The sequence below is a fragment of the Falco rusticolus genome, chromosome 11 (genome assembly GCF_015220075.1).
Source record: "Falco rusticolus isolate bFalRus1 chromosome 11, bFalRus1.pri, whole genome shotgun sequence".
Taxonomy (NCBI): Eukaryota; Metazoa; Chordata; class Aves; order Falconiformes; family Falconidae; genus Falco; species Falco rusticolus.
This window is the reverse complement of record NC_051197.1, coordinates 20,693,776-20,721,716: the sequence shown is the minus strand read 5'-3', so window position 1 is coordinate 20,721,716 and position 27,941 is coordinate 20,693,776. Positions and strand designations below refer to the sequence as shown.

At 37.3% G+C, this 27,941-nt stretch overlaps 1 protein-coding gene across 1 annotated transcript in view; it reads left to right on the top strand.

Annotated features, from left to right (window-relative positions):
• The window catches only part of DPYD (dihydropyrimidine dehydrogenase), a 366,851-nt gene that overhangs the window by 153,287 nt on the left and 185,623 nt on the right, over nt 1-27,941 (top strand). The window contains exons 9-12 of the mRNA XM_037404065.1: nt 12,226-12,333; nt 15,460-15,629; nt 17,290-17,500; nt 26,545-26,729. Of these exons, the coding sequence (XP_037259962.1) occupies nt 12,226-12,333; nt 15,460-15,629; nt 17,290-17,500; nt 26,545-26,729 (674 nt within the window). The remainder of the gene's footprint in view (nt 1-12,225; nt 12,334-15,459; nt 15,630-17,289; nt 17,501-26,544; nt 26,730-27,941) is intronic.

The following is a 27,941-nucleotide window of genomic DNA, read 5'->3' as shown; positions in this document are numbered from 1 at the left end:
GCTGATGTTGGGAAGGAATTCAGATTTAATTAATTAATTAAAAAAAACTTAGACAATTTATAACTTTTTTCTGTCATTCACCCATACTCACAATAGGGTCTGGTCAAGTATGACCTTGCTTAAGTTATTTCCAGTATGTGAAAGTATGCAGGGCTAGCTGTATGGTTGGTTTAGTGTTTCTCAGCTGAACTAGTTGTGTAGGAGAGTATCACTTTAGCAGGATATTTACATAAAACTCCTTGCTACAGCTGCTTTTAAAAGGAAAGGCAGATAAATATGTGCTTAATGATAAGGACATTGATGTGAAGTGGGTAAATGACCCGAGTGAGAATGCTCATTGACCCTCCAGCATGTTACAAGTGTCGTATTTGTTGCAGCGTGCTCTATGCTGACACACAGCATGTGACAATCTGAGAAGATAAAGCCTCTGACGATGCATACTTATTATTCACCTGCAATTATAAAACTGTGTGCTGTTTTTCTTAATTAATAGTGAACACTAGAGCATAGTCATGTGGAAAGTGTCTCTTCAGAATGCTGCTTTAAAGAAATGAGTAAGTCTTCTCAAATGTTTGATAGATGATTCATGGCATTGGAGCTGCTGATGACGAGCCAATATAGCCAAGCCTATAAATATGCAGTTACAAGAACTCTGGAAACATGCGTTCTGGTAGCGTGACAGATTCAAAAAGCACTTCTGCCGGAGTAGGTTTCTAAAGTTGCTTTCTTCCTGTTCAACATTCAGATACTGCTGTCTAATTAGACTAATTGGCTGGCAAATTTGTCCTCTTTTAAATAAAATTAGTTTGGAGGTGAGAGAACAAATATCATCAGAAACCTGAATTACTCTTTTTTTCCATAATGATTGTTTCTTTTTAACAGAGCAGAACTAGGCTTTATTATTTCTAGGGAATTTCTGTTTAATTTACTATATATGACACATTTTCAGAAGGAATGAAAATTGGCAGTCTATTTATAAACCTTTAAACAAAGTAATCATAACAGAATGACCGATCTCCACCTTGCCTACAGTGGCAGTAATGGATACAGCTCTAACAAATAACTGTGTCCTGATGGTATTTTAACAAAACGAGCTGGCTTTAAGTCAGTACATGTGCATTTTCCTGTATTGTCTTCTGAAGATCCAAAATACACTGCGGATAATGAGAATGAATGATAGCTTAGATGTGTTCTTTCCTTGAAGTGCTGGTTGTATTAAATCCACAGCTCCTGTAGCAGACGACCTACAAATCTATAACATCCGTTTCAGATGAATTTGGAAACAAGGGGCTGCATTCTTTTATTCTTGGTCCAGAGATTAAAATTGATCACGGGAGACACAAGGGAGCAGATTTTAGTATCACAGCTCAATGTGGTTAACTGGGATAGTGCACAGCTTCTGTTCTACTTAACTGTGCGCATGCAGGTTACAAATATTATTGATTGCGAGGGTCAGTGAAGGCTGGAGGGAGGTTACATTGCTTGATGTTATTTGGTAATTTTTAAGGGGCAAGAGCTATGAACCCTCGTAGCAGCTGGGACAGGTACAGTTTAAATCTGACAAATGGAGATTTATGTTTGTGTGAGCTGGCAAAGCCCTTCAGGTAGAAATAATAAATGGAAATTTGATAGCTTGTTTTATCATAGGTCAAATAATGTGCTGTAGAAGAAGGGGAAAAAAAGATTTAATTATTACCTTTTCATCAGAATGCACTGATGATAGGTTTTCAGTTGTAGATCTGCGCTGCAGTAAAATTAATAATGTTTAGATGTCTTTTTTTTGAGGCATCCTTTTAAAATCTATGTAGAGACGGTTTACCTGAAGTGATTAAAAAATGCAGTGTAGGCGGAATGATACAGGAGTAATTACTGAATAAGTTTTATAGCATCTTTTTGTTCTTCTATGTGGACAAAACCAGTGTATTAATACTCTTAAGATAAAACGATATCATATGTTGAACAAGAACTGGGAAACAATATTTGTTTCCTATATTGAAATTTCAGATAGAGTGGTAATTATTCAGTAGCTTTTGGAAGACATTGCTGGTTTACGCTGAAGACTTTTACATTTAAAAAGAAAAAAAGTTTTAGGTGGATCCTTGTTACATTTTAAAAATAGAAATAAACAGAAAATGCTGTTTTTTGCAATTATTATTTAGTGGGTTGGATTTTCTTCCTGGATAAGTAAGATTTTAGAAGTATTTAATATAGAAAGTTATATAGGGTGCTAAGCTGTAACTGATCAAGCCTACTGTTTTATAGTCACTATATTCAAATAGAATGGAAACTTTGGAAGTAGCATGCAACAGAATAATAGTGGGCTTTAAGAGAAATCCACTACTATTACAGTTAAATATTTCTGTGATGCTGAACTGTTGTATTTTATCAAATTTAGTAAACAATGTTATAAAAAAATCGGAGTTTATATGTGTAACATTTTGATACCACGTATCAGCTATTTTATTACTATCATATCAAAAGTACAGGACAATTTTAGCTACTGTAAGTTGATGTTGTTTCAGTACACCTCACTGCAGCTTCATTGCTGTAGAGTGCCTGAGATCTGACTGAAATTATTACTCCAGAATATGAATTACTTAATTATTCCTCATATATTTCCACAGGATGAATTTGCTGCCTTAGATGGATTTTTTTTTTTCTTTTTTTCAATCAGTGCTTTGCAAGAGTGTGGAGGCCTAGTATTTATTTTTCTTTGTGATGCCAACCAGGCATTTATGTTTTTTTCTTTGGGGAATGTTTTATGCCAGTTTTCTTCTCATTTTATGCGTTTCCTGCATATTTACCATATGTAGCTTCTATTAATTCAGCTTTTCAAATTTTTTTCCATTTTTTTTGAAATAAAAAAATTAATATGAAGAGATGTTTCCTATGCTAACATTTGATTTTCCCTTTGTAAATTTTAATTGACTTTGATTATTCCAATATGCCAGTGTGACTGTTTATAAACTGGACATAGTAGACAAGTAAGTTATAATGAATCTACTTGGAGAAAGATATTGTATCTATTGCAAACAGCTATTGTAGTATTTTCTGCTTTCTTTTCAGGAGACTTGCACCCAGTCTCTCCATCAGTTTGTTTTGCTTTCACTTTTACATACTCAGATTTTCTATACTGTATAAAAATCACTTTACTGTGACATATGGTTTCTGAGATGATGTATTTTGGTGTTCTTCAAGTTACTGCTAGACAGTCCTCAAGGAGATGATCCTGCTTTTGTGACCACTTCAGCACTGTTTACTGAACAACAGGAAGCATGGGGGCCAGTTTTCTTCTCTAACGTGGTGCAGCGTATCACACTGACAAATAGTATCTGGCTGGTGTCTGGAGGAAACACAGCCCCCCTGTGTCTTTCCTTTGGCATGTTAGTGCTAGGAACAGAGTTGTAGAACGAAGAGGGAAAGGAACTGAGAACGCTAGCATGTCAGATCTTAAACTTCAGCATCGCTGCTATGCTGGTTCAGGGATGCTACTGAATAATGACAGCGTGTGCCAGTGGTGAGAAGTAACCAAATTGCAGTCAGAACTAAAAATCCAGTTCAGCAATATTGTAAGCAGACTGGAGAAAGCTCTTTTCCTGGATGGAATGGTGCTTTCTTATATCAGAGATGGATTTGACTGAGACTACTAAATGCATTTTTGCTAGTGACCTTTTCAGGTTTGTTGCCAGTATAACAAATGTTACCGAGATGACATAAGAAAGGTTTGCAGCAATATTCCAGTTTATTTTTTACAGGAGATGTTTCTTCAGTTACTCTGTATTACAATTTACAGAACTCTTACGTTCTACAAATCAAGATTCATAGCAAACTGTTTCAGTGCTTTAAGTCCTGCAATAAACAATAGCAGGCAGAACAGAACCAGGGGGAATGTAAGCAGGCGTCTGCATTCATCCTTCTCTATGATGAGGTTTACTTCGTAGTAATCTTCACATTTCAGCCAGTCCTTTCACCAAGACTACCATCTAACTTCCTAGCATCCTCAATTTGATTATTAATTCATATATGGACAACATTGTCAGTTTCCAACCTGAGAAGAAAGGCTAGAATTCCCATCTGTTCCTTAGTTTAGGAAGCTGTATTTCTTTGTCCAACTTAGTGTCACGTCTTCTGGTGTGTCCTTTAAAGAATTAGGTTTTTAAAACACTTTGTGATACTATATGCTTCAGTAATGCTTCTGTATATGATACTATATGCATTCAGTATATGTTTCTGAGGTAAGCATTTTAGAAGTGTTTTTGGAATGTAAGTGCTCAAGTCAGACTGGGAGTTGAAAATATTTATGGTGCTTAATTGAATAGCCAGATACTGAGAATTGCAAAATCACCACATAATTTCTCCAGATCTTTGTTTAATCATCTTGAAACACTGACGATTTTCACTAAAATACATTACCTTAGTCATATTTGAGTGTTACTCTGATAATATTCCAAGTGCAGGTCCCATATATTGACCGTAATAAAATTAAGAAGAGCAGTTGTGACTGAGCATAGGCTGTGGAGTGCAGGCTAAAGCCTTGAGAAAACCTGGACTGATTACAATATAACCAGATTGGGGGTGGACTCTGCACTTGATGATGCTAATGAGTTATGGTTCCCCTGTAGGCATTTTGGTCAATGTTAGATGTCAATCTGATCTGAACATGGGATCATTAAATATGGTGAGGGCAGACCACAAGGCTGCAGAGTTTTGTAGCCCAAGATCAGACATACAACACCGATTGTGTGGTCATAATCCTAATTTCCATCACTCGCATGGGAATCACAGGCAGAGTTTAGAATCAATCCATCTGCAGTTTCCGATACCTATTTATGAAATATTGGCTGCTTCTAAACTGGGATTGGACAATGGGCTTCAAAGAGAAGCTGGATTATAAGAACAAATTTAGTTCTGGCTGATCAGACTACTTCATTCCTGTTATTTCAGCATCATTTGCAAGAGCTCAGATCTTTGTCTCTGTGTCTAATTTGGCAGCAAAGTAAGGTGTGAGACCTATAGACTGCATTACTACCAGGTTCAGCTACTTATTCAGATGTATTTAAAAGATACTACGGTATGGACATATAGCTGTTAGAAGTTAAAATGCACTGCGGCATTTGTGCATGGATCTTGTTGATAGGTGTGAAGGGTGTTCTTTCACGTATGCTGTACAGTGTTCATTCTAACTTGGAGGTAAGAAAAGGATAACCCAAGTGTCTTGTAGTTCTTTTTTCCCCTTTTCAATGAACAAGGCTTTTAGCCATCATTAGGGAATTACTCCTACAAACCTTGCAAGTATACCTATCCCAAAATAAAGAAATCATTAATAAAAAACAGTAAAAAGGAGCAGTTATATTACAAAATAAATCTACCAGGCTTACAAAGAAAACAAATTTGAAAGAGCCACCTGCTGTGGAGATGAGGCAGTAATCTCAACAGCAGGAAATAAAAGGGAAGAGGAAGAAAATACAAAAGCATAGACATTAAAAAAGTAATTAAAACACTTATCTCCATCGACATACATAGCAAACAAAAAAAAATCAACCACCTAGAAAACATACTCTATTGAACCTCACAACAGGAAGTAACAAAGCTGCCACCATAAAAACAATCTCCAGCAAAACGAGAGAGATCCTTTAAAAATTCAAGCCTCAGAAGTATTTACTAATGTGTTAATCACTAATGGACTGACCTTGAGAGAAGCTGAGCACCTGCAGAGCATTTGCAACTTTACTGGGCATTAAGTCTTTCAGAATCAAACCTTTCAAAGTGTAGAAAGAGTAACTCTTTAGATACCAATGGCTTTCTGTTCCATTTCTGATGAGTGTCATAGCACTGATGGTAATGGTGCATTTTGTATGATCAGCTATGTGGCACAGCTTAGGTACCATATTTGGATAATGTATTTCAGTATGGCTCATATCTAAATTGTTGTGTAATATGTAACGTTGATCCATGGACAGCAATATTATCAATATTTATATGAATGACTGTGACTTCTTACAAACAAATAGGTTGAGCATATGCCGCTGCATACAAATAGGTTCTATCGTGTCTAGGGAAAACTGTAAATTTGACAGTTAAGAGAATTCGCTGTTTCAATGTTATCTTTCAAGAAAATACTTTAATGTACTTAAAACTCATCATCCAATTTCTACAATTCAGGGATTGTGTGACATAAAGCTGCTTTAAATACATAGATTTTGATCTCAATTTCCCCAGACCACAAACTAGACTTGTTGAAGAACAGGGCATTCAAAAATATTAAAGGATGCTTATGCACTTGGAATTTACAGTATGTTCTTTCTTCTCTGTCGTGCACCTTTGTAGTCACACTGACCATCTGGTACCTGTAGTCGCAAGTCTCTGGGCAAGTGTGAAATGCCATCAGAACTGTCACATCTGAAGTATTTTCATATGGTTGCAAAAGGAGCAAGTTGGAGCACTAGGTGGATGAAAGCTTAGGGAGATGGGACAAAATGAGTGCTTTTCTGTTAATTCAAAAGGACCCTTTTGGAAGGGAAATGGTGGGTTTAGAAATTTACCTTCAGAGAGCAATTATTTTAGCTTTGTATCTACTTTAGCACATCTTTTTGAGTAAATAAGAAATCCGTATAAACAGACATTGTTAACAAAAACAACTTATCAGGCCATGTCAGTTCCTCTCTTAAAATTCGTATCAGTCTGTCCATCAGCATTCCATGGCTCCTTTGCCCAGGGCACATGAGTGGGCACAACTTGTTATTCCTATTCCTCAAGCTTGCCAAAGGTGAGGAATTGCTGGTGTAAAACCTCTGCTGCCTCATTACTGGGCAGCGTTCAAGTTTCTTACACCGATTAGCAGGCTTGGCTGGCTTAGCCTCTCAGGTATTATTTCAGGAGACTTGCGTTGCTACCAGAGCAGACATGCAGCTAATCGTATGTTTCTTCTGCCCACATCCAGTTTCTTACGAGATTCTGCATTTTCATAATGCGTAGATTCTGACAGTTCAAGGCTTTCCACCTGGTCTTGGGATCTCTTGGGCCTCCCTCCCTTGGCAGATCCCTGTCAGGGCAGCTGGGAAGGGCAGAAGAAGTGTTCTCCTTGCAAATGTGATTTTTCACAATCTTGTTTGACTCCAAAACATAAGCAGGCTTTCATGGATATGGCAAAAGGTGGAAAGACCTTCCTACCCTCTGAATTTCTGCGTGATGCTCCATATTTGTATGGCATGAGAACATTAAAAAAAAAAAAAAAAAAAAGAAAAGAAAAAGTCTGGTGAGTTGCTGAATGGAGGTTGATTTTGGTTTTGGTTTCCTAGTGTAAAAGGTAGAAAAATGCATGTGCATAGACAGTGGATCCAATTTTTGTTGTTTTCTTTTGAATTCAATTTGGATAAATTTATAAATGTCATCTTGAAACAAAGTTGAAAGATTAATTATAAAATAAACCTGTCAAAATAGTGTCTTAGCTTTTAAAAAAATAGTTCTTGGTATATTCAAACACAGATTGCATTCACATGCCTGAATTTACTTTTTTTACCTGTAGGTAGGGGGTTGGTAAAACCAATTCAGCCAGTTTTGATCTTGTCAGGATAGCAACAGCTAAGAATGCAAAGAGAGGGAATATTCTTGAAGGATCCTAGTTCATCAGTTGTTTATCTGGTCAAGCTTAAGTTTTTCCAAAATGTGGTATTATCACAATTAAAAATTAAGCAAACCAAGCTTTTCAGTGTTTGATGTGAGAAAAATCAGAAAACCTCACAATGCTCTACTAAGTTTTGTCCCTGTAGGCTACTATGTACTTACGCTCATCTTCAGCTCCATGTTTTTTGTCTGGACATTGTTTTCAGTCAGCTGCCAAGGAAAACTACATTTGATCCTTACCAAGGACAAGGGCTTATTTTGTATGTCAGTTACTGAGACTGGCTGAGAAGTTCATTTGAAACTTCAGATCTGCCCAAACACGTCACATTTAAGTAATCCAAATGAGTTTGGGTTCGAAGGCATTCCTGTTTCTGGGGAGAGGGGATTTGATCAAAGTAGGAGAGAGGGAGATTTGTATTTCTGTGTTTCTATTCCCAGTTTAGTTTAACTTTCCAGACCAGGCTAATAGTTACAGAGATAGCAGCAGTTCTTATTTCCTTTCCAGGTTTAGCTGACTGATGTATTGATGCCTTGATTTATTTGGTGCAGCAACCAAGTGGACTAGGTGCATTGTTCTGCGTGCCAATCCCTTACGTTGTATACATGTCATTCTGGTACATTGCCTTGTATATCTGACAAATTGACCCTAATCATGTAGTGATAAATATTTCAACTGGACTAGGGAATTGTGAGAAGATTCTGTCTCCTTAAATGGAGACGATGGACTTCACGCTGCCAGTTGAGAAAATTAACATGCATCAGTGTTGTGAGAACAAAGAGTACAAGAGTTTGATAGGAAGCAAATGTTGTTTTTTGTAAAAAATATATATATGTATGCATGTGTATTTTTGTATATATATATACAAGATAGAAAAATGGGAGGTTAAAGCCCATGTTTTCCAAAGCCACTGTTACAGTGAATGTCAGACAGGGCAGAGACACTGATGCTGTGGTGTGGCCCACTGGAGAAGGGGCTGTGGGGATCAAGTGAAGGGAAGAAGGGAAGAGGGCCTCGTACTAAAGGAACAGTGATGCTTACGGAGAGATAGCTGGAGCATCTGAAGATAAAAGGCTGGGCCTAGCAAACCAGAGGGTCAGGAACAGAGATGAATTGCTTTCTGCGCTGTACCTGACCCAGACTGGGGCTGTCTTGATTAGCTTTTGCAAAGCTGAACTAGATCTGTCATGCAAGCTGTTACTTTTGTGATGTTTCTACTTTCTCTGTTCTTAGTAAATGCTGTTTTCCACAGCCCATGAGGCTTCATTGTGTGGTTTGGGCATCAGTCGTTTCAGAAGCTCGTTCCCTGGCATCAGCAGGCTTCAGGAAGCCCAGGGCTTTGGCTGCAGAAGGCAGGGGCCAGGCATTGCCCTTTGCTTCTCCGTGGATGTGCTAAGGCCATCAGAACACCACCAAGGGAACTGTCTGTCTAGGCTACCTCCTCTTGGTTACCTTTCAGAAGAGTTGTTCTTCAGTGCAGGGGAAGGAAATAATTGTTATCACTAGATTTTGGTATAGGTTATTTTAAGACTGCAGACCTAGAATAGTGAAAGATTGTTTCAGAACAAGAAATACCAAGTAATAAATATAAAAGCCTTTTAGATAGCTTGCAGGTGGATTCAGAGAGCACAGAACTGACTGCCATTGGCTTCAGCCTAAAACCTAGGGGAAAGACCTCATGTTTGTCTAAGCACTTTTTCTTGGGTGGCTCCTGGATATTTTGTGCTGTTGTGTGATTTCCCTTTTGCTAAAGGATCTCTGATTTATCTTCAAAAGATATTTCTCTTAGTTCATTATTTTGACCTAAATTGTGTGTTTCATAGATGACTGGGATTTTTTACATCTTATTTTTTCTTTAAAACCATTTGCTCAAAACTACATTTTTCCTCTACAGCTGTTTTTTTCATCAAATGTTCTCTCCCAAGAGGCTGTTGGCTATTTATCAATATTTGATCTGTCTGTAAAGCGTACTTCTGTGGAGTGGCTGTTTATTATAAAATGGTGTCTCTCTAAAGTAGATCTTATAATTTCTTGATCTTTTTCTCTGTTTGTCTGCCTCTGCCTCTTTCTTAGCTAGCCTAGTGGCTTTAGGAAGTACTCAATCTCTATTTTAACAAAATTAAATGCAATCACTATAATGGCAAATACTAAACAGCAAAAGGAGATACATCAGAATCCAGTGCATCCAGTATAACTTCTGGCCAATGCTTAGCAATGAGCTGGAAACTGTGCCAGGTGTTTGTAAGAGAAAAATCCCTTGAATTTCCTTCAAATATAAAATTTGCAAAATTGTTTTTCATGGAGTTTTCACAAAATGGAAATAGAAAAAAAATAAATAGCAGAAAATACTATGTATGCTGACTACCTCTTAGGGTTTTGGGTTTTTTTTTTGTCATATCAGCCAGGCTAAACATTATTGAATCCAATGTCGTCTTAATCGAGCTCCTGTGATTTCAGTGACACTGAACTAGCGATGAACCTGAACCATGGACATTGCAACATTCCCTTAATTCTATTCTTTCTTCAGCCTATGGGAACCAAATTACTGATGCTGCTGAAGACAAATTCGTTTTCATTAGGAGATGATAAAAGCGGCGAACATAAGTGGGAAAAAATATTTGTGAGGGTTTCTCCGTGTTTTGAATGGGGATAGATGTTAAGTAGAAAGGAAATGATCTTTAACACGGGCTGCATGTCTCACTAGTGACATGAGTGTTTCTTCCAAGAGTAAACTGAGGCTTCTGAGCTGGTTTACAGATGCCTCAGTAGAAGTAGTTGCATTACTCTGTCCTCTGCCTGTAGGCAGTCATTGGGAACTTTTTCCGAGGTACTCTTGTTGCCTTAGGTGATTATGCGATATATACATAGAGGAAAACCCATGCAGTTCTAAAAATAATTTCTTTAATGTATTTTACATATTGTACTTTCAATAGTACTAAGTATTTCTGGCAGCCTCTTAAGATATCCATTATTCATTCTTCATTAGCTGATATTCCAGTCTGCCCAGGAAGTACAGCGTTCAAAGGTCTTGAAGTTCAGTATGTGCCAGTACTTTCTAACCTTACTTTTCTTAGTATCCAATTATAGATCAGTGGCGTTTTGAAATTCAGATATTTAGCAACTGAGTCGTGATAATTTTTTTGTAGAGATCAAGAAAGTGCTCAACAATGTGAGATTTGTGAAATGCAAAAATGTTGGGGGTTTTTTGTTTGCTTTTTAGCTTGTAGGCCACAGAGAGTATGTTTTCATTTTCTTCAATAAGACTTAGAACTAAGAATATACTTTTTTTCTTCTTGTATTACAGTAACTTAATTCAGGAATTTAGAGGTTTAAGAAACTCCCTCATATGAGGTTACTCACAGAAAATCCTAAGCTTTCTTATGACTGAATCCTGATCTTACGCTGCACTGAGACAGATTTTTGCTTCTTCAGTAGTATAAAAAGGCCCTAAACCTTCCCTACTTGGAACAGCACGCCTCAAAGTGCAATCCTGCTTTATTGTTGACACTAACATGGTGTTGTTGGGGTTTTCCAGACCAATATGTCTCAAAGCAGAGGAAGATTAGTCTGCTGCCATCCATGACTGGGAATGGAGGCAACACAGATTGCTTTGCATGCTCCAGTTCTGCCTGCTTGCTCTGAGAACTGCTCGGTTCTCGTGTGTTTTCTTAAAAAATTGTTGACGTTTACTCCGTTTCAGTATGTAATTATTAATTAGCATCCTTTGACAATATTAAGGATTTTTAAATGTAAATATGGAAGTCAAGGCTCTGTTGAAAATACCCTGATAGATCATTGCATTTGCATGAAAAAAAAGTTTCAACTTCTGTGTCAGCTAGGCTGTTTTTTTTGTGCTGTCCAAATGTTCACACAGCAACAAGAAGATATTCTTTGATAATTGGAAGATTGTTTTTGTTGCTTTCTTTTAATTGAAAGATATTTGTTGCTATTATTGGTTCTGAAGTGTATCCCTGTCTGTTTCCTGTGGCTTGTTTATAAATGTGTGCTATTAATAACTATAAATAAATGTCAGCCAGTAAGGACTTTGGGATTTTGAGAAAACAATCAAGGATGGCAAAAAACGGTGGCATACAAATACAGGTAAGACAGATGTAGAGCATTGCCATCTGTCCTCCTCTCCTCATTGGTTAGGCTGTGTATTATTGCCTCATTTGTGTTATTTGCAGAAAAATGCTTCAAAACCAAGGGAATAAAAGCATTTCACAGCACTAAGAGTAACACACACATGCAGGTAAATCAATACAAGAAAAGCTTACAAGAGTCTTCTCTCCCCCAGTAGCTTCCCTGCTTTTGGCACCCTGTATATCCTGTTCTCTCTAACTCTTTCCTCTGCATTTGTTTTTGTATGAGTTATATGAGTACACAGGTTACTCAACAACCTTATTTTCAAGTGCTCGTATTATTAAAAAATCACCAGTTATGTAAACTACAGACTACAAACATGAAACTACAGTCATTTGTGGAGGCTTTGTAGAAGTGCTTGTATTGAGGACATTTTTGAGAATGACCAATACATATTTCACATTATAAACACATTGAAATTTCCTTTGTCATTCTGATATGCCTTAAAATACCTATTTTAGGTTTGCCAGAACCAAACAGAGACAGTATATTCCAGGGACTGAGAATGGATCAAGGATTCTACACATCTAAAGACTTCTTACCTTTGGTCGCAATGGCAAGTAAACCAGGTGTGTGATGCTGTGTTTTCGTTGTAATCATGTTTGGTAAGTCATGAGGCGTTACTGATATTCCAAAACGGATGGCTGGTTACACAGCAGTACAGCCAGTTATGGAGTGCCTCCCGGTGAATAGGTCTGGGGCAGGGTTTTCTCTTGGTGAGGTGCAAACTCAGGAGTGTGGTCAGGAAGGTCAGTCTCGGAGACTGTAAAGCAAATAGTCATGTATAAAAAATCTAGGCACATGGCAAATCATTACCCTTAAGAAATTACATTTGCTACTATGAATTATATTAAAAAAATACCATAAGCTTCTAATTTGTTCTCATTTGTATATATTATCTTGATATAAATAGTATATATAAGATGGTCTTGAAAAAATCTTGATGTTAAAGGAGGTGTTGCTGACCCATACAGGCAGCTGCTTGGTATGTTGTTGATAAATGAGCCCAAGTCATTTGCTGCATGTTTTACAACACAGTTAAGGGAGCACTAGTTCCTTACCCAGAGAACTTACAGTCTAAGACTCAGGACAACAGTAGTATGCCAGGAGTTAGTAAGACAGCACTCAGTTCATAGGCACCAAATGCAGTCTTTTATGCTTTTACATCATTGAGTACAGATATGGCTGTGTTTACTCCCCAAGGATTATGGCTGCTTTCAGTGGCCCTGAATGTAAATCATAAGCCCCAGATGGATGAATGACATTGGGCTTGTGATTTCTATGCCACGTTCCCTCGTGGTCTAGATTTCCCCAGCGTGTTGATAAAAAAGAAATTCCATGGACAATTTTCTGGGCATATACTTACGTGCAGTATGTAGTATTGTACATATGACCACATATTTAACTGCACATATACTTTTCGTATCTACAGATAAGATTTTCTTCTGAGCATTCAGAAACTTCTTTTGACATCATATAGGGTTGTGCGCTTATTTAGTAGACTTTCCATAACCATTGTGTTGAAGAATGTGTCTTCTGCGGCAAAGTATTCTGCATATAAAAGTAAAGTTTATTACCCCATTTAATGCAAAATATTTAGGAAGGGAGATTCTGCATCCCATCTGTCCCATCTCTCTGCTGTTTTGATCAAATGCTTATTTCTGTCTGTTTTCTTCAGCTCAAATGGGTTGGGAGAAAAGGGTGGGTTGTGGGTTTTTTTCTAAGAAAGAGATGTTTAAAAATGAAACAGATTGAGAATTTGCACAGCAAAACATTTGTAGACTAACAAAGGAAAAAATAAATCCTGCAAAACAATCCCCTCTTGTAATATTTTTGACTAAGATACTTTATAGAATTCCATGTGGACACGTAGCACTCATGTACTGTAAATTGCCTGTCTGTATGAGGATCTATATACTGTGATCTGCATCTTTTAAAATGTTGCAAAGTAGCACTCCCGATTTGACAGGATACATAGTGGTATTATTTTATAATATTAAGTCTACAATTAAAAAAAGGATGAACTTTGAAGAACTAACCTTTTCTGATTGACAGTAATAAATAGCTCTGTGGTGTTGTCTGTTCATTAACATGGTCTCTTTTACTTAATTTTCCTAGTGTCTGTCTGTAGCCGTAGCCACCTCTTGCTCTCTAAAGCATGGAATTTTAAGTGAAATATACTTGCCCTATATCCTGCTCTATCCTCTTTCTTTTACTATGACAGTTCTCTAAATAACAGACATAATAGACTTAGTCACGGTAAAATACATATTCTGTCTGCTTATTAAGTTCTGAATACCATTTGTTAATATACTTTCCTCCAAAAGAGGTTCCCCTTGCAAATATGTAGATGGGAATTTACCTTGGGAGTGGCCTTGTCACCAACAGCAAATTGGGCTGCTGAGACTGATCTGTTCTAGACTAGTCCCATGGCAGCGCTCAGAGCTGCCATTCCTCTTCTGCACCTGTGCTTTTTCCACTGCTCCATGTACAATTTCTGTGCAGGATTAATAGTGTTAAAAATAAATTAGAAAAGTTTAGAGAGATTTTTAGAATAAGATGACTATTAAGTAAATACTAAATGCAATGCCACGTGCGTGGGGGGAAGGTGATAGCATTTGCTATATAGTAAGCATTTTACAAATGGAGAATGTGTGTATTGGAGTGTTGTTTCCCACTTTGTTTTTATGTCTAAATTAGAAGCATCATTTCCTTGAGTGATACTTATGTTTCTTTACAATTGCATGTGAAAATCTGCTGCTCCTATAGCAGGATACTCAAGTTAGAGTGCAATGATTAAATGGCTAGCTTAGCACCTCCTGACTGAAAATATCATGGGCTCATTGAGAATATAGCTTGATATTGTTTATGGCATTATTTTAAAAGTTGCAATAATTTTCTTAATCAACAGTTAGTTGTATTTAAACCTGTGATAAAGTGCAGTCTCATACAAGGAACACACAGAGTTCAGTTTTACTTAATTTCTTGTATAATTGAATTGTCAAATACAAGCTGTAGATGACAAACACATGATGTTGTCATTCTCTCCATGTAACATTTTTCAAATCATTTGTAGAAAGCCACTGTAGATTAAACTTTTTCTCCCAGTGGAAGATCTAGGGATTAATGTAATAACAATGTTCTTTCTACCTCATGTTCAGCTGCCATAGAGAATAGCCTCTGAGAACCATGTCACAGCCAGAACAGTGTCAGTGCCTTGTAGAAAACTGATTGAGGGGACTAACTTTTAGGAACAATTACACAAAACTATCAACAAGTGGTCATCTTTTGAAAAATACCAAGTATTATTCTTTATGATCTGTTAAAAGGTGGGTGTTTTTAACTGGGAGGGCAATGAATCCGATAAGAGAGAAACTTATTTTGAATAAAAAGATCTCAATGCTAATTTCAACCTGACTGAACCCACAATCCTACAAATGTGTTGTCATTTGAATTCTTCCCAGATAGAAAGGTGCAGCTGCTTAGAGTACTGACTATGAAATTATGTATATGAGCATATCTTAAAAATGGGAATAAAACTGTCTTTCAGCGAAGCAGAATAATTTGATAGTGACACTCCATGCTTGGAAACTGTAAGATGCAATTTTACACTGCTTTGAGTACAAGTACCTTTTGAGCTGTCATGCAGAAATGGTTTCTCTACTTGAAAATGGGGTTTTCCTTTCATCTTTCAGGGATGTGTGCCTGTCACTCTCCATTGCCATCAATACGTGGAACTGTGATTGTACTTGGGGCAGGAGACACTGCTTTTGACTGTGCAACATCTGCTTTACGCTGTGGAGCTCGTCGTGTGTTTGTGGTCTTCAGGAAGGGATTCACTAATATCAGGGCTGTCCCAGAAGAGGTAAAATTGAATAATGGCAATTTTGAGAAGGAATTTTGCTTATCTCTACAGGGCCTGAAAGTGTGCTATAGGTACTTGAAAGACATCTACTAAAGGTTTTGTTTATAAAAATGCTCTTAATATGTATAAATGTTTATTAAAGGTCTGAGGCTGGCTTTATATAGTCTCTATAAATATTTTTTTTCTGTTATACCTATTTCCTGTAAGGTCAGAGAGATACATTTGCATACAGGGTGTAGAATTTCTTGTACGTTAGAAAATACGGTAGAATTTTTAATCTTGGAAGCATCCCACAGATCAAACAGCCATTTGAGTATTGTAGGTGACTCTTCAGGTCATGGTTAGATCCTAGAATGATACACCTTCTGGCTGCTGTCTAATGAATCTCAGTGATTCTGACGTTGCCTTGGGAGCCTATAAAATCTTGTAAGAAAATTACTTACAGTGATTTTGGCTTTGAATCACTGCCAATGGCAGTAAAGCAATGTCATTCATCACAGATTTCAGAGTTCAATTTGATTTTTGGTTTGGCTTTGCACTTTGGCATTTATCAGGACATCTGCGCATGTTGAAACTGACTGTTCTTCCTCAATGTGTCTGTACTACAGGAGGGTGTTTTCAGATTAGATTTTCTTATTTTGATGGTCTTTTCCCATTGCCATTTATTTGGTACATGCTTTACACTTCTGCATGCTTGAGGATATCACAACATCTAATGTATCTTTATCATGACATTTGTGGGAGTTCGATCATCTGTTTCAAGAAGGTGGGCATCTTAGATATCTTACAGGAGGGGAATGGAGGTGCAAAAAAAATAATAGAGGGTCTCTTGATGCATAATTTACTTCTGTTACATTTCATTTAAGAATTCTAGACACAATTAAATTACAGAAGCCATTGCACAGACTGACTCACGTGCTATCCAGCTTCTTACTGATCAAGAATCAGCTGTCACTTTGAACCAATATCTTGGTTAGCAGCCTGGGTAAATTCCTAAAAGTTGTCAAAGTTTGTATTCATCCAGTCATGCAGTGGCCTTGAAAAAAAGTGAAATAAAAGTAGCTGCAGCTAGTAACAACCATGCTTGAATGATGTCAGGTTGGATATTACATGTTCAAAAAAGTTGTTGTGTAAATATAGACAACCCAATCCTGAAGACTTTGCTACAACAAAATGCTGTTTGACTTCAACAGTTTTACCACAGCAGAGATTCGGATCTTCAGTCTGGATTTTCACTCAGAAGACTGCTGTTTGCACATGATAGCCAGCATTTAATAACATCCTAAAATCATAGTAAACAGAAATCAGGGCATGTACTTAATTAATACTAAGCCTCTTCTTAAAAGACACAGATAGTTACATAAGGTAGCTCTTTTGCCCTCAAAGGAGTTACACATATTCAAAATAACAGGGAACAAGAAGAATATATTGGAGAAATATTTGCGTTGCAGATTTACTTAGTGCCACTGTCTAGAACTGCTTGGTTTAATAGAGTGGGAGGCTCTGAATGTGGTATTATGTTGACTGTCTGTATACCGTACATAGGTGACTTCTACCACAGAAGAATGCATGGTGGCATCTTGAGTCAGAACTTGTTTTGTGGGTTTTTTTTTATAAAAACACAACAATATTAAAGTTACATATTGCTTCTACTGTACAGATGGAACTTGCAAAAGAGGAGAAGTGTGAATTTCTGCCTTTCCTCTCCCCTTGGAAAGTTGTACTTAGAGGTGGACAAATTGTTGCTATAGAGTTTGTTCGAACTGAACAAGACAGTGATGGAAACTGGAAAGAAGATGAGGATCAGGTTGTCCGTCTGAAAGCTGATGTGGTGATCAGTGCCTTTGGCTCCGTGTTAAACGACAATAAAGGTAACCCTGATTAATGTATTCTCTAAATGCTGTTATTTTAGCTGCAGCCATTTCCTGTTCTTTGACAGTTCTGTGAAATGAGTCATCTGGAGGTTACACAGGTTGTGACTGCTGGTCCTCTTCACAAGAGTTTCTTTGTCCTTTAGGTATACCTCTTGGAACAAAACTTGAGGGTCTGCTAAACAAGCAGTTTTCTGTGCATCACTGTATAGAGCAGGAGCTCAGATTAGATGTACAGTTGTCAGCATGTATCTTGCTTTCCTCTCAATGCAAATGGGATCTCAAAGAATACTCGAGGGGATTTCGTCTGGTCTCAGTAATTAACTTTAGAGAAACTCATTATGCTACAACTTTAAACTGAACCGATCTGATCTCTGAAACCTTTCTTTTGCCTATTAAATTAAGCAAGAATTAGGACAGGTTCATTATTCTGGTTCAGCTGGTCTGGGTATCACTTGTTTCTTGTGCATATGCAAGAAAACTGGCTCCTCTCATATATACAATATTTGTTAAATTCAGCTGCGCTTGTCTCAGCTTGTCTCATTATTTAGTTGTACTTTACAAGCTTTGGCCTTAAAGTTTACCAATTAAGCAGTCCCATGTTGAAGATGTAGAAATAGGCACATAGATGGCATTTTCAAGATTGAATGAATTGTCTGAATAGCAGAAAGAGAGCTGAAGAATATGAGTACAGCTAAGAACACGGAAATTGAGCAGAGCTGACTGTTCTTTGACACTAGGTAAGATTTAAAGAGTTCAGGTACATACATCAAATATGCCTTGAAAGTAAAAAACACTGACTCAGCAGAAAACAGATGGATAAAATAAGTAGATCTTCAGCCTGGAGATGCTCCTCAAGATTAGCAGGTTCTTGAAAGCCTTAGTGATCAATGTACATCTCCAGGGCACAGTCACACCAGCCAGTTAACCCATGAGGTGTTGTCATGGTCCTTTGGGTATGAATGCTCTGACAGAGGACTTGGCAAGTGTCTCAGAGCGCGCATCACCAGAAAATTTGGTAATTGCATTCTGGTTCTGTCAGTGCAAAGGGAATTTCAAAATTTCGTAGAATAATGTGCTTTTGTGAATCTTTCCAATCAAGGAAGATCATAAATCTAAAATAATCTAAGCAGAGTCTGAACCAGAATGAGCTACTCGGTGCTTCCTGTTTACCAGTTCAATTTTACATAAAGTTACATCATCATACCACCATGAGAAGAGACTAAACTCCTACAGTAAAATAGAAGGATCAATCTGGTTCCTTGACGAACATGTAAAGTTAATTCCAGGAGCATTCCTATCTTGTGTGTGTGTTACTATTGCTTTGGGACAGGTTAATGCGGCCTAGGCTGTTACCTAGACAGCAACTGCACCCAGTTACCTGCAGTGCTAATTACTCAGGGCTGACTCCTACCCTGCTTGGAGATGTATCGCTGTATAAACGTGACACCTGTGTTGGTCATGTTTTAGGGTTCAGTCTAACCTCCAGGAAGGAATTTTAATTTTTAATTTTTTTAAGAGATTAATGATCTACTCCATTGGTGGAGTTGACTGAGAATTTTGGAAAGTTTTGTTGTTGTTTTTAAAATCCCGTTTCGATTTTTTGAAAGGTTTTTTGGAGCTTCATGTGGTAAATCAAGCATTAGCCTATGCAGTCAGTATGTTTTGTTGTGATTCATAGACCCTATGATAAAGAATGATTCTGTTTTCTCCCACATGAAAAACTGCTTCAGCTGAAAGGTTGAACTTACTGTGTTGCTTAGCCATAATACTGCACCAATCTTGTATCTCCTAGTACACATTTGCTGTCTAAATTAATTGCTGTAAGGTTTTTAAGTAGGAGCATAAAATGGGAGGGGAACGAAGTCATGCAATGAGCTGATCATGAAAGAAGAGAGTCATTTACCTTTGGGGTGTGCAATACATATCAGTTTCACACTGTATTTTTTGTGAAACTGCTATTAGAATAGCAGGCAAATTATAAGGAAAAATGCAAGGCATTTGTTTTGCATGTGAAAATGAAAAGAAACTAAGACTTGAGGGAATAAAGTGTTTATTTTGAGTATACCATTTCAGCTGCTTTTAAATCTTTATTTTTTGACTAAGTTGTCTTAATGAAAGTCAAAATTGCTTTTCACCATTGAGCTGGTTTACAACCAAATCTCCAGGCTACCTCAGCATACATAATAAAAGAAAATGAGAAAAAAAACCCAAACAACCAACCAAAGCCAACACCAAAAGCATCTTGTATTCTTAGTGTTTCTTTTTAAAAAAGAAAGTGCAATTTGTTGTATGCAAGAGATGGGGATACTCACATATTCTCCATCAAAAGATGGATATGAAAATATTGGAGGTCCTAAAAACAATGCCAGGGACAAATAGATCTGACTTGGACCTTGATCTAACTTTGGAGGAGGGGATGGACTAGATGACCTCCAGAGGGCCCTTCTAGTCTGAATTATTCTATGACCGGATTACTCAGATGCAGGCTGTGTTAATTGTTGCTCATAGAAAAGGCTTTATCAATTGACCTAAATCCTAAGAGACCTTGGGGAACTGCAAATGCAGTATTGGTATGGGCTAAGCTAGCAGGATATGTCCTATTTGTTATTAATATTGTTAAATGCTGGTGCTGCTGATACAAGAAAAAGAAAATACTATGAAAACCAGAGGGATTAAAATCAGACTTGGCCCCAGTTCAGGGAAGTGTTCAGGGCACCTTGATGCTCATGTTTTAAGGTTTTGTTTAACAAGACATAAGCATGTGACTGACTGCTGTCTGAGTAGAAACAACTCATAGGTTAGAAAGCTTTTTCTACTCTATTGTCTTCAACAGGTTATTTCTTATTTTTGCACAGTAACTATTAAATTTACAACTGAGATTGTGTGCTCACAATAGGGTTTTAGTATTTTTGTTTTGTTTAAATAAAATGCTGATTGTGTTTTTAAGCAATAGTTCTAGTAGGTATTCATCCTCCCATTGGGAATCATATAAATGCATCATTAATTTAAAAAAAAAATGGACTCCAAAGTCCATTTTATGCTCGGGAAGTTGCTAACAGACAAAACAGGAGAGATGCCTTCTAGACTATTTTAAGAACATTACCACTTTACTGAAACCAGTAAAAAAAAACCCCAACAAATTGTTCAAATCAAACTACTGCAGATGGAGTAAGAAAAATGTTTTGCTTCTTGTTGAAAGAAAAAAAAAAGATTTTGCAACCACAAGCTGCTTTTTATTTTACTGCATAGCTTACCAAAGCTTTCGAGCTATCATAACTGACCCACATAAACAAAGAGCTGTGAAAATAATTTTTTACCTTTCCTCATGTTCCTGCTTTCTGCTTCATTTGTTATTTTGGAGGCATACAATGTATTAGGGAATTACTGAAATATCTTCTGTCACCATTCCAAATTGCAGCTACTCAATATATACAAATGCAATTCTGTGTACTCCCTGGCACTGCATAGAGCCTCAACATCCTACTTAACAGCAGTCCATTTGGTTTTAAAGTCTAAACTTCCAATAGCCATTTCCTTATCTATTTTGTTCTGATAAGCAAAAGGGAACAATATTTTTGGACTGCAAAATTTTGCACTGGAACAAATGTCCTTGTTCTGATTTATTTTCTTGAATTTCTGAGGAGAACCTGGACTTTCTGAGGAGAACCATGGAGGAAATTATGGAAAACAGTACACTTGTTCAAAACGCACTACAAAATGCAGTGCCGGACAGGGGACTGAGGCAGGATAGGGAACTGGCAACATAAGTTTAGTTCAACACTGTTTAGCAGGCAGCAGTAAAAAGGAAGTATTCCCATTTATGAGAACACGGAATCTTGGCATGATAATGTCTATTTTATTTTCCTGGAGAGGCAAAAGGAGAATGCAAAAATACCCAAGCAAACTCCAAATACTTCCTTTGCAAAAAAAAACCCCAGAAATAGTAGGCTATTTGTGAGCAAAATGCATTTTACTAAATTTTTGGTAGCAGCTAGCTATTGCATGGTAACTGAAGGGCAAAATTTTATTTCACATTTCTGGGGATCAGTCACAACTTTTAGGTATGTTGCTTTTACTTCTAGTATGACTGTCATCTTGCTTAGAAACTGTGGCAGCAAACCCCAGAAGGCTTACTGGAGTGTAACTACGGCCCCCCAGTATAGTTCGACACACAGCAAAGATAAATTTACCCAAGTAGTTTACAAGTTAATTTTTTAACCCACTCATATTTAATATTTATTTCTGTAGATTGAGGAGCATTTGCTAGGGAAAAATGTTGCAGAGCTCGTAAACGAAAAAGATTTTAGTTTACGTTTGTACAAATACAGAAGTTCAAATGCTCCAGAAGCCAGTGAACCTGCATGAGTGTTGAGTTTCTGCATACAGCCTGCTCAAACAACTAGGGAACTTCAGCCTCCAAGGATCAGAGCCTTGACTATCTGATGAAAGACTAGGAGGGAGGAAGAGAGGTGGCTGTGATGCCCCAGCTGGGAATGCCCACGGGGGTGACCTGGTGTCTCCCTGGTAGCACAGCATCTGCCTCACACCCACAGAATAGACTTTTAGTCACCAGATTTCTTGAAAAATTGCTATATAAAACTGAAATTTATATAGATTCAAAAGTTTCCTACTGAAATAGGTAGGAGTTCTCCTGCTGAGTCATTTGGAATAGGATTTTACTCCACAAATAGGTTTACTGAATGAGTTTGAGTGCAGCCGTTCCACACTCTGAAATGATTACCAATTCCTGGTATCCAAAAATGGCTTCATGATGACTTCTAAAGCCCTGTTAACTTAGAGCAGGAATTCTGCTCTTTCACCTGACAGGCATCAGTACACATTTGCTTGCTGGTGGCAGGCAGAAAATAGTCAGTACAAGCCTGCAGCGGGAGCCTCTCCTGGCACACCTGGACCCAGCTTTATCCAGTCAAACCACTTTTTACTCCTCGTTCAGTACACCAGTGGGGCAGAGGCTGTGGGAAGCATGAGTGTGCCTTTCTTTGTTTGCTGGGTGTATAGATTGGGCAGCGGCAGCAGTTAATCAGTCTGTTGGTGCATGTGACAGCTGTACTTTTTTACATTTGAGATTAAGAAAGTTACAGTATATATTTGTATTTTTCTGAAGTAATGCTACTGTTCACTGTAAAGGAATTCTGTAAGATGGATATCAAAAATAACATTAATGAGCTACTAAAGCTAAAATTACAGGAACTTATGAAATTGGTTAAACATAAAAACCATTAAACTGTTTATTGAAGCTTCACAGATATACTGCAGCTAATGAGCATTTCTGCTATTTAAATAAGCCCAAATTGAACACACATTACATGGATACATAATTAGTCATGGCAGTCAAACACACAGACTCACTTTTAAAGCTTTATTTGAGGAATCTTTTCCATTTGATTTGGTTTGTTAATTAAAATATTTTTTCTGTATTCACTTATATTTTAATATTGTTTCTGCAAGTGCTATAATTTGCTGCTGCTTTTCCATTTGTGTTTGTTCGCTTTGTGAATATAGCAAATTTGGAATATACATTCAGAACTGTCCTTTTGTTCGGTGTTATTTGTGTTAGCATCACTTGATAGCAGCAGAATAATTCAATTGTATGTTGTCTTTCATCCAGAAGGATCTTTTCAAATTATGTATAATATCTCACCAGGATATGGAGGAGAAGGCAGTATAGCCACAGGACTGTACTTTGAATTTTCAAGAGAAAAGCTATATTACTTTTAAACTTTAAAGGGTGTGAGGGAACAGGGCTTTAAAAGACGCTCTTTTCTTTACCTTTGCCCAAATCATACATCAAGAAAAACATTAGGGATCTAGTTTGCTTATTGGTCAGTGTCAAACAACAATTCACATAGTTGGTGTCACCTCCTTTCTAGCTCAGGTTTGGCTCTTAAGACTCTCCCTCTCGCTCCTTGCAGAGGCAGAGAAGGGACTTCCCTTGGTGAAAGCCAGTTCTCCCTTTCTTTCTGCAGGTGGTCTAGGAGTTGATCCCTTCAGCCTCACAGTTGCCCCAGGTACCAGATCCAAACTGTGAGGTTGTCAGGAACTCTTCTGTAAGGTGCTTTCAAATCATGCCCTTATTTTTACTTAAAATCTTTACTTAAAAATTTTACTTATTTTTATTCTAATCTTGGCAATTATAAAAAAGACAGAAAGAAATAGCTGCTGGATGCCGTGTCAGCCTTGCCACCAGGGAAATGTTCTTTCCCAATTTTGAAAATACTGATCAGGCAGACAAATCCCCAGGCCCTGGGGAGATGTTTCAGGTGAAGGTATGTTGGGCATTCTTTGCACTCAAAAAGCTTTTGGTATAATTATGTTCAGACAGCTATTTTAGCACAAAACAATCCAAAGATAGATTTGAGAAATGTAATAGATACAGGATAACAGAGGTAATACTCTATTTTCCCACAAGATGAAAGAAGTAGCCAGAACTTCCAGTTTTACATCATTTCTTCTGAAAAACTACATCTCCGATAGTGTGTTGCCCTCTAACACCTTTACTGTGGTTCAGTCCTGTCTCAGAGAAATAAAAGGGGTTTGTTAAATCCCCAGGCCCAGATCCTGCAGCACCAAGTTTTCCTCTGGGTTTTTTCCAAACGTGTTTTTACAAGCCTCTATGTATTTAGCTTGCAAGAACTGTCTGGACCACATGCTGAGATGGTACCACTGCATGCAATAAGTTATCCTATATATGACAAATACAAGATGATCAAAAGCTTTCTTGAAGTACAGACAGTCTGAGACACAAAGAGAAAGTTAATATATTGATTTATAAATATTACTGAAGTATTCTTAATAAATTTTCTATCAGCCATTATCAGCACTTTTTAAGAAGAAAAAAAAAACCAACAAACCCAAAAAACCAAAACCAACCCAAACAAACAAACCAAAACCCTCATTTTCCAGACTGAAAAATGTCTCAGTCTGAAGGTTGTTTGGTGTGCTTTTTCTTTAATTTAAATATTTTTAAAGAAAACCATTTCATAAGTTTTTGATTCTGTTACTACACAAATATTTTTGCCACAAGTCTATGTGTGGGGTGGGAGGAATTGTGCAAGCAATAGGTCTTGAAGATAGATTAAATACTTTTGGTATGAAAACCTGCTACAGTCTTCTAGCTTAAAACTGTCTTCTGTGATTCTGGCTTCTGAACCAGTTGCAAAAAAATACTTGGGATTTGAGTCCTCTGTGTACATGTTTGTGTATGCCAGGGGTGAGGAGGAGAGCGTAGGTGGGACAAGTAGACGACGATGTTTGTGCCTTGCTTCCTCTTTTATTATTTTGCCCCTGATTATACACAGCCCCCACTTTGAAATACACTTCTACTACACAATTTGGAGGTGAAGGGAGATAGAGAAGAAATTCCATCATGATGATGTGCAGGAAAGATGCATTTGAAGCTTGCTGTATACTCGGGCGTGCACTGGGGCAATACCACGACTTTGCCCTTGTATTGGAGAAATATTCTTGTCTTAAACTGGCAGGTTTCTCTTTTACATATATGACAGCATGGCTACATCAGTTTAATTGACCTTGGCAATCTGCATCTGCTAGTGGTATGTCCCTGAGGGACGTTGCAATTTTAAGCTGCATTTTATTGCAGAATTTTCAGTTCCCGTAGAGAAAGCCATATAAAAACTCCCTCATTTTGATATATGCCATCAACATTTGCTGAAAATATTTTTGAAAACATGATTCTCTTCATGAAGCTACTTTGAAGTGTCTTTGCAATTACAATTGAGTAATTTAAAAATGCATAATAAAAATCATTTTAATATAGAGCAAGGATTTTTTTCTGAGCATTTACATGTATTTAATGCTATTTGTATAATGCTATGCAGTATAAAAAATTATTTTCACATCTACATTATTTTTAAGGACAATAATAATGTGCAGAATGCCTATATGTGTTGTTCATTAGCATGAAAAAGAAGAAAAAAAGATATCTTAATGCATGCCCTAAAAAAATACAGAAATTGCAGTGAAAAAGATAAAAAATATATTGCCTACATGTAAGCATTTAATTTTTATTCTGGATTTATGGTTTTATTCTTAATATATGTAACAGTTTTCAAAGTGTGTCTTACTTTCAGGATGTTCTGAGTTTAAACATTAAGTCGGGATGATTTTGACTTTATTGGAATATATCTTTTTCAAAATTAAACTTCTTTAATACCAACACACTTTGTTAAAGCCAAAGCTTTGATAGCATAACATTTTCTGGTGGGAAAATGTTCCATCTGAAAATTTTCTGTCAGGTTTAATAATGACCTGTCAAAAAATAACAGAGTATAATTTCTGTTGTGAGGGTCAATAAATGTGGGAAGTAAATTCTGGAGATCTAAATTGTATCAGAAACGTTCTTTTTGGGGGTTTAAATGTCAAAAATAGTGCTGCGTATTAAGTTGCACAAGAGTGTATATGGTAGGTTATTCAGGAGAAAAGCATGTCGATATGGTAAGTGCAGGACAAAGCTATGGGTGGAGAGAAAGGGAGAAAATTTATTTTTCCTTTGTTAATGTTGTTCATTAATAGGATTTTCAGAAATGCAGGATTTTTCCCTTGGGAGATGAGTAATGCCAGTGAGAATGGCACTGTGAATCCCAGCTTCTGGGATATGCACTGTGTACTCAGGGAGTGACCAGAAGAACATTAGCACCAATTATTTGTTGAGCTTGCGTCAAGTCACTTCTTGTGACACTTGTGTACTTTTATTTTGTACGTGAGTCTGGCTTTGCAGGCACACAGGAACTCATTACTTTTCTGATACTACCAAACTGCTGTTCCGTATGATGTGTCGCTGGTTTTCTGTCTGAGTCCTGTTAGTAATTGCATACCTCCGCTAGCTCAACAAAACCATTTCTGTACATAAAAGGACTTCTCATTTCTACTTCAATTCACATTTAAGTAAGTGAAAGAACTTGGAACTGCTCTGCTAATTGTTATCAGTGTGTATTTGACAGATTTTAGCAACAGTTTTTTCTTTCTTCTATTAACATATTTGTTGTTCACTTTAATTACAGTCAGAGAGGCCATGGCACCTATCAAGTTTAACAGATGGGGTCTTCCTGAAGTAGATCCAGAAACTATGCAAACAAGTGAACCCTGGGTTTTTGCAGGGGGTGACATTGGTGGTCTTGCTAACACTACAGTGGAATCAGTAAATGATGGAAAACAAGCTTCCTGGTACATGCACAGATACATACAGGTGATTTTTTTAAAAAAATGTTTTCCTCTTTCCCATCTCTATCTGCTTTTAGATGCTTTAAGAGATAATTTCATTGTGGTTTAGATTAAATACACAAATTTTGAGAAACTAATACCCAGATTATCTGGTGATTTGAACATTACAGATTCATTCAAATTGGATCACAAACTTAAGTTTGCGTAGTTCAGCCCAGTCTAAGCAACATTTTCTTGGTCCCAGGTCTAAATTCCACTCAAGGGTGGCAAGCTTCTCTGCGCAATACACAGTGCAAGTAGAAGTCCTAATTGGGTAATTGGGGGAAAGAAGCGAGCCCATCAGTACTAAAAAGTAAAATCTCCAAATGGTGTATAAAGTAAAAATTAAATATTGCTAATATTGTTACCTGAGGAAGACATTTACAGAGGACTTGGTTTATCTACTCTGGAACCAAAGGTTGCTCTGATGAGGCTGATAAACTGGACAAAAGACCTGCCAAAAGTAAACACTGAATGCACAGAGGAAAATAATGCAAAAGAGAATTTACCTGAGAAATATGAGTTAAGGGGTGCAGACTTGAGAGACCTGGTAACTGCGTGTTCCCTTTTTGGTGCTCCTTGCGTGTCGCTGACTTGGCACCTCTGCCCTAATTTTTCTAGTAAAAGAGCAAGCACAAAGTCTATAGGAGCGGCAGAGGAACCTTCAGAGACAGGAGAGACAGCTTGTGTGCAGAGAGCCAGCTGACAAAGAGTGTGTTCATAGTGCAAGGAACTTTTTAGAAACACGATACATGATTCATTCTCCCACAAAAAGAGATTTGAACAACTGAAGTTGGGACTGTAACAGCTCGATGTCTTTCTCCCCCATCCATCTGCTCAAAGCCTCTCTGATTGCATGTTTGTGCAATTTCATGCTGTTGGGGTCTGATTTCGCTTCCTAAAAATACTTCAACTGAAAGCTTGTTGTTAGTATCTGTGCATATTTTTTCTCACTTGTTCTAAAGCACTGTTTGTGTCCTGCCTTCTTAGACCCTATGAAAATGCTGAGTGTGAAACATCTTTAATCTCTGACCTGCTTGGTTTAATTTTTCAGTGCACAGTGAATTTGGAGGAGAAAAGGGGTGTCTCCTCCTTTTTGTCTCCTTCCTCTTTAACCTCTAGAAATACATACATCACTTAAAAATCCTACTTTATCTTGTTGCTTCTTCCTCAAGGCTTGCTCCCCACCCCCCACGCC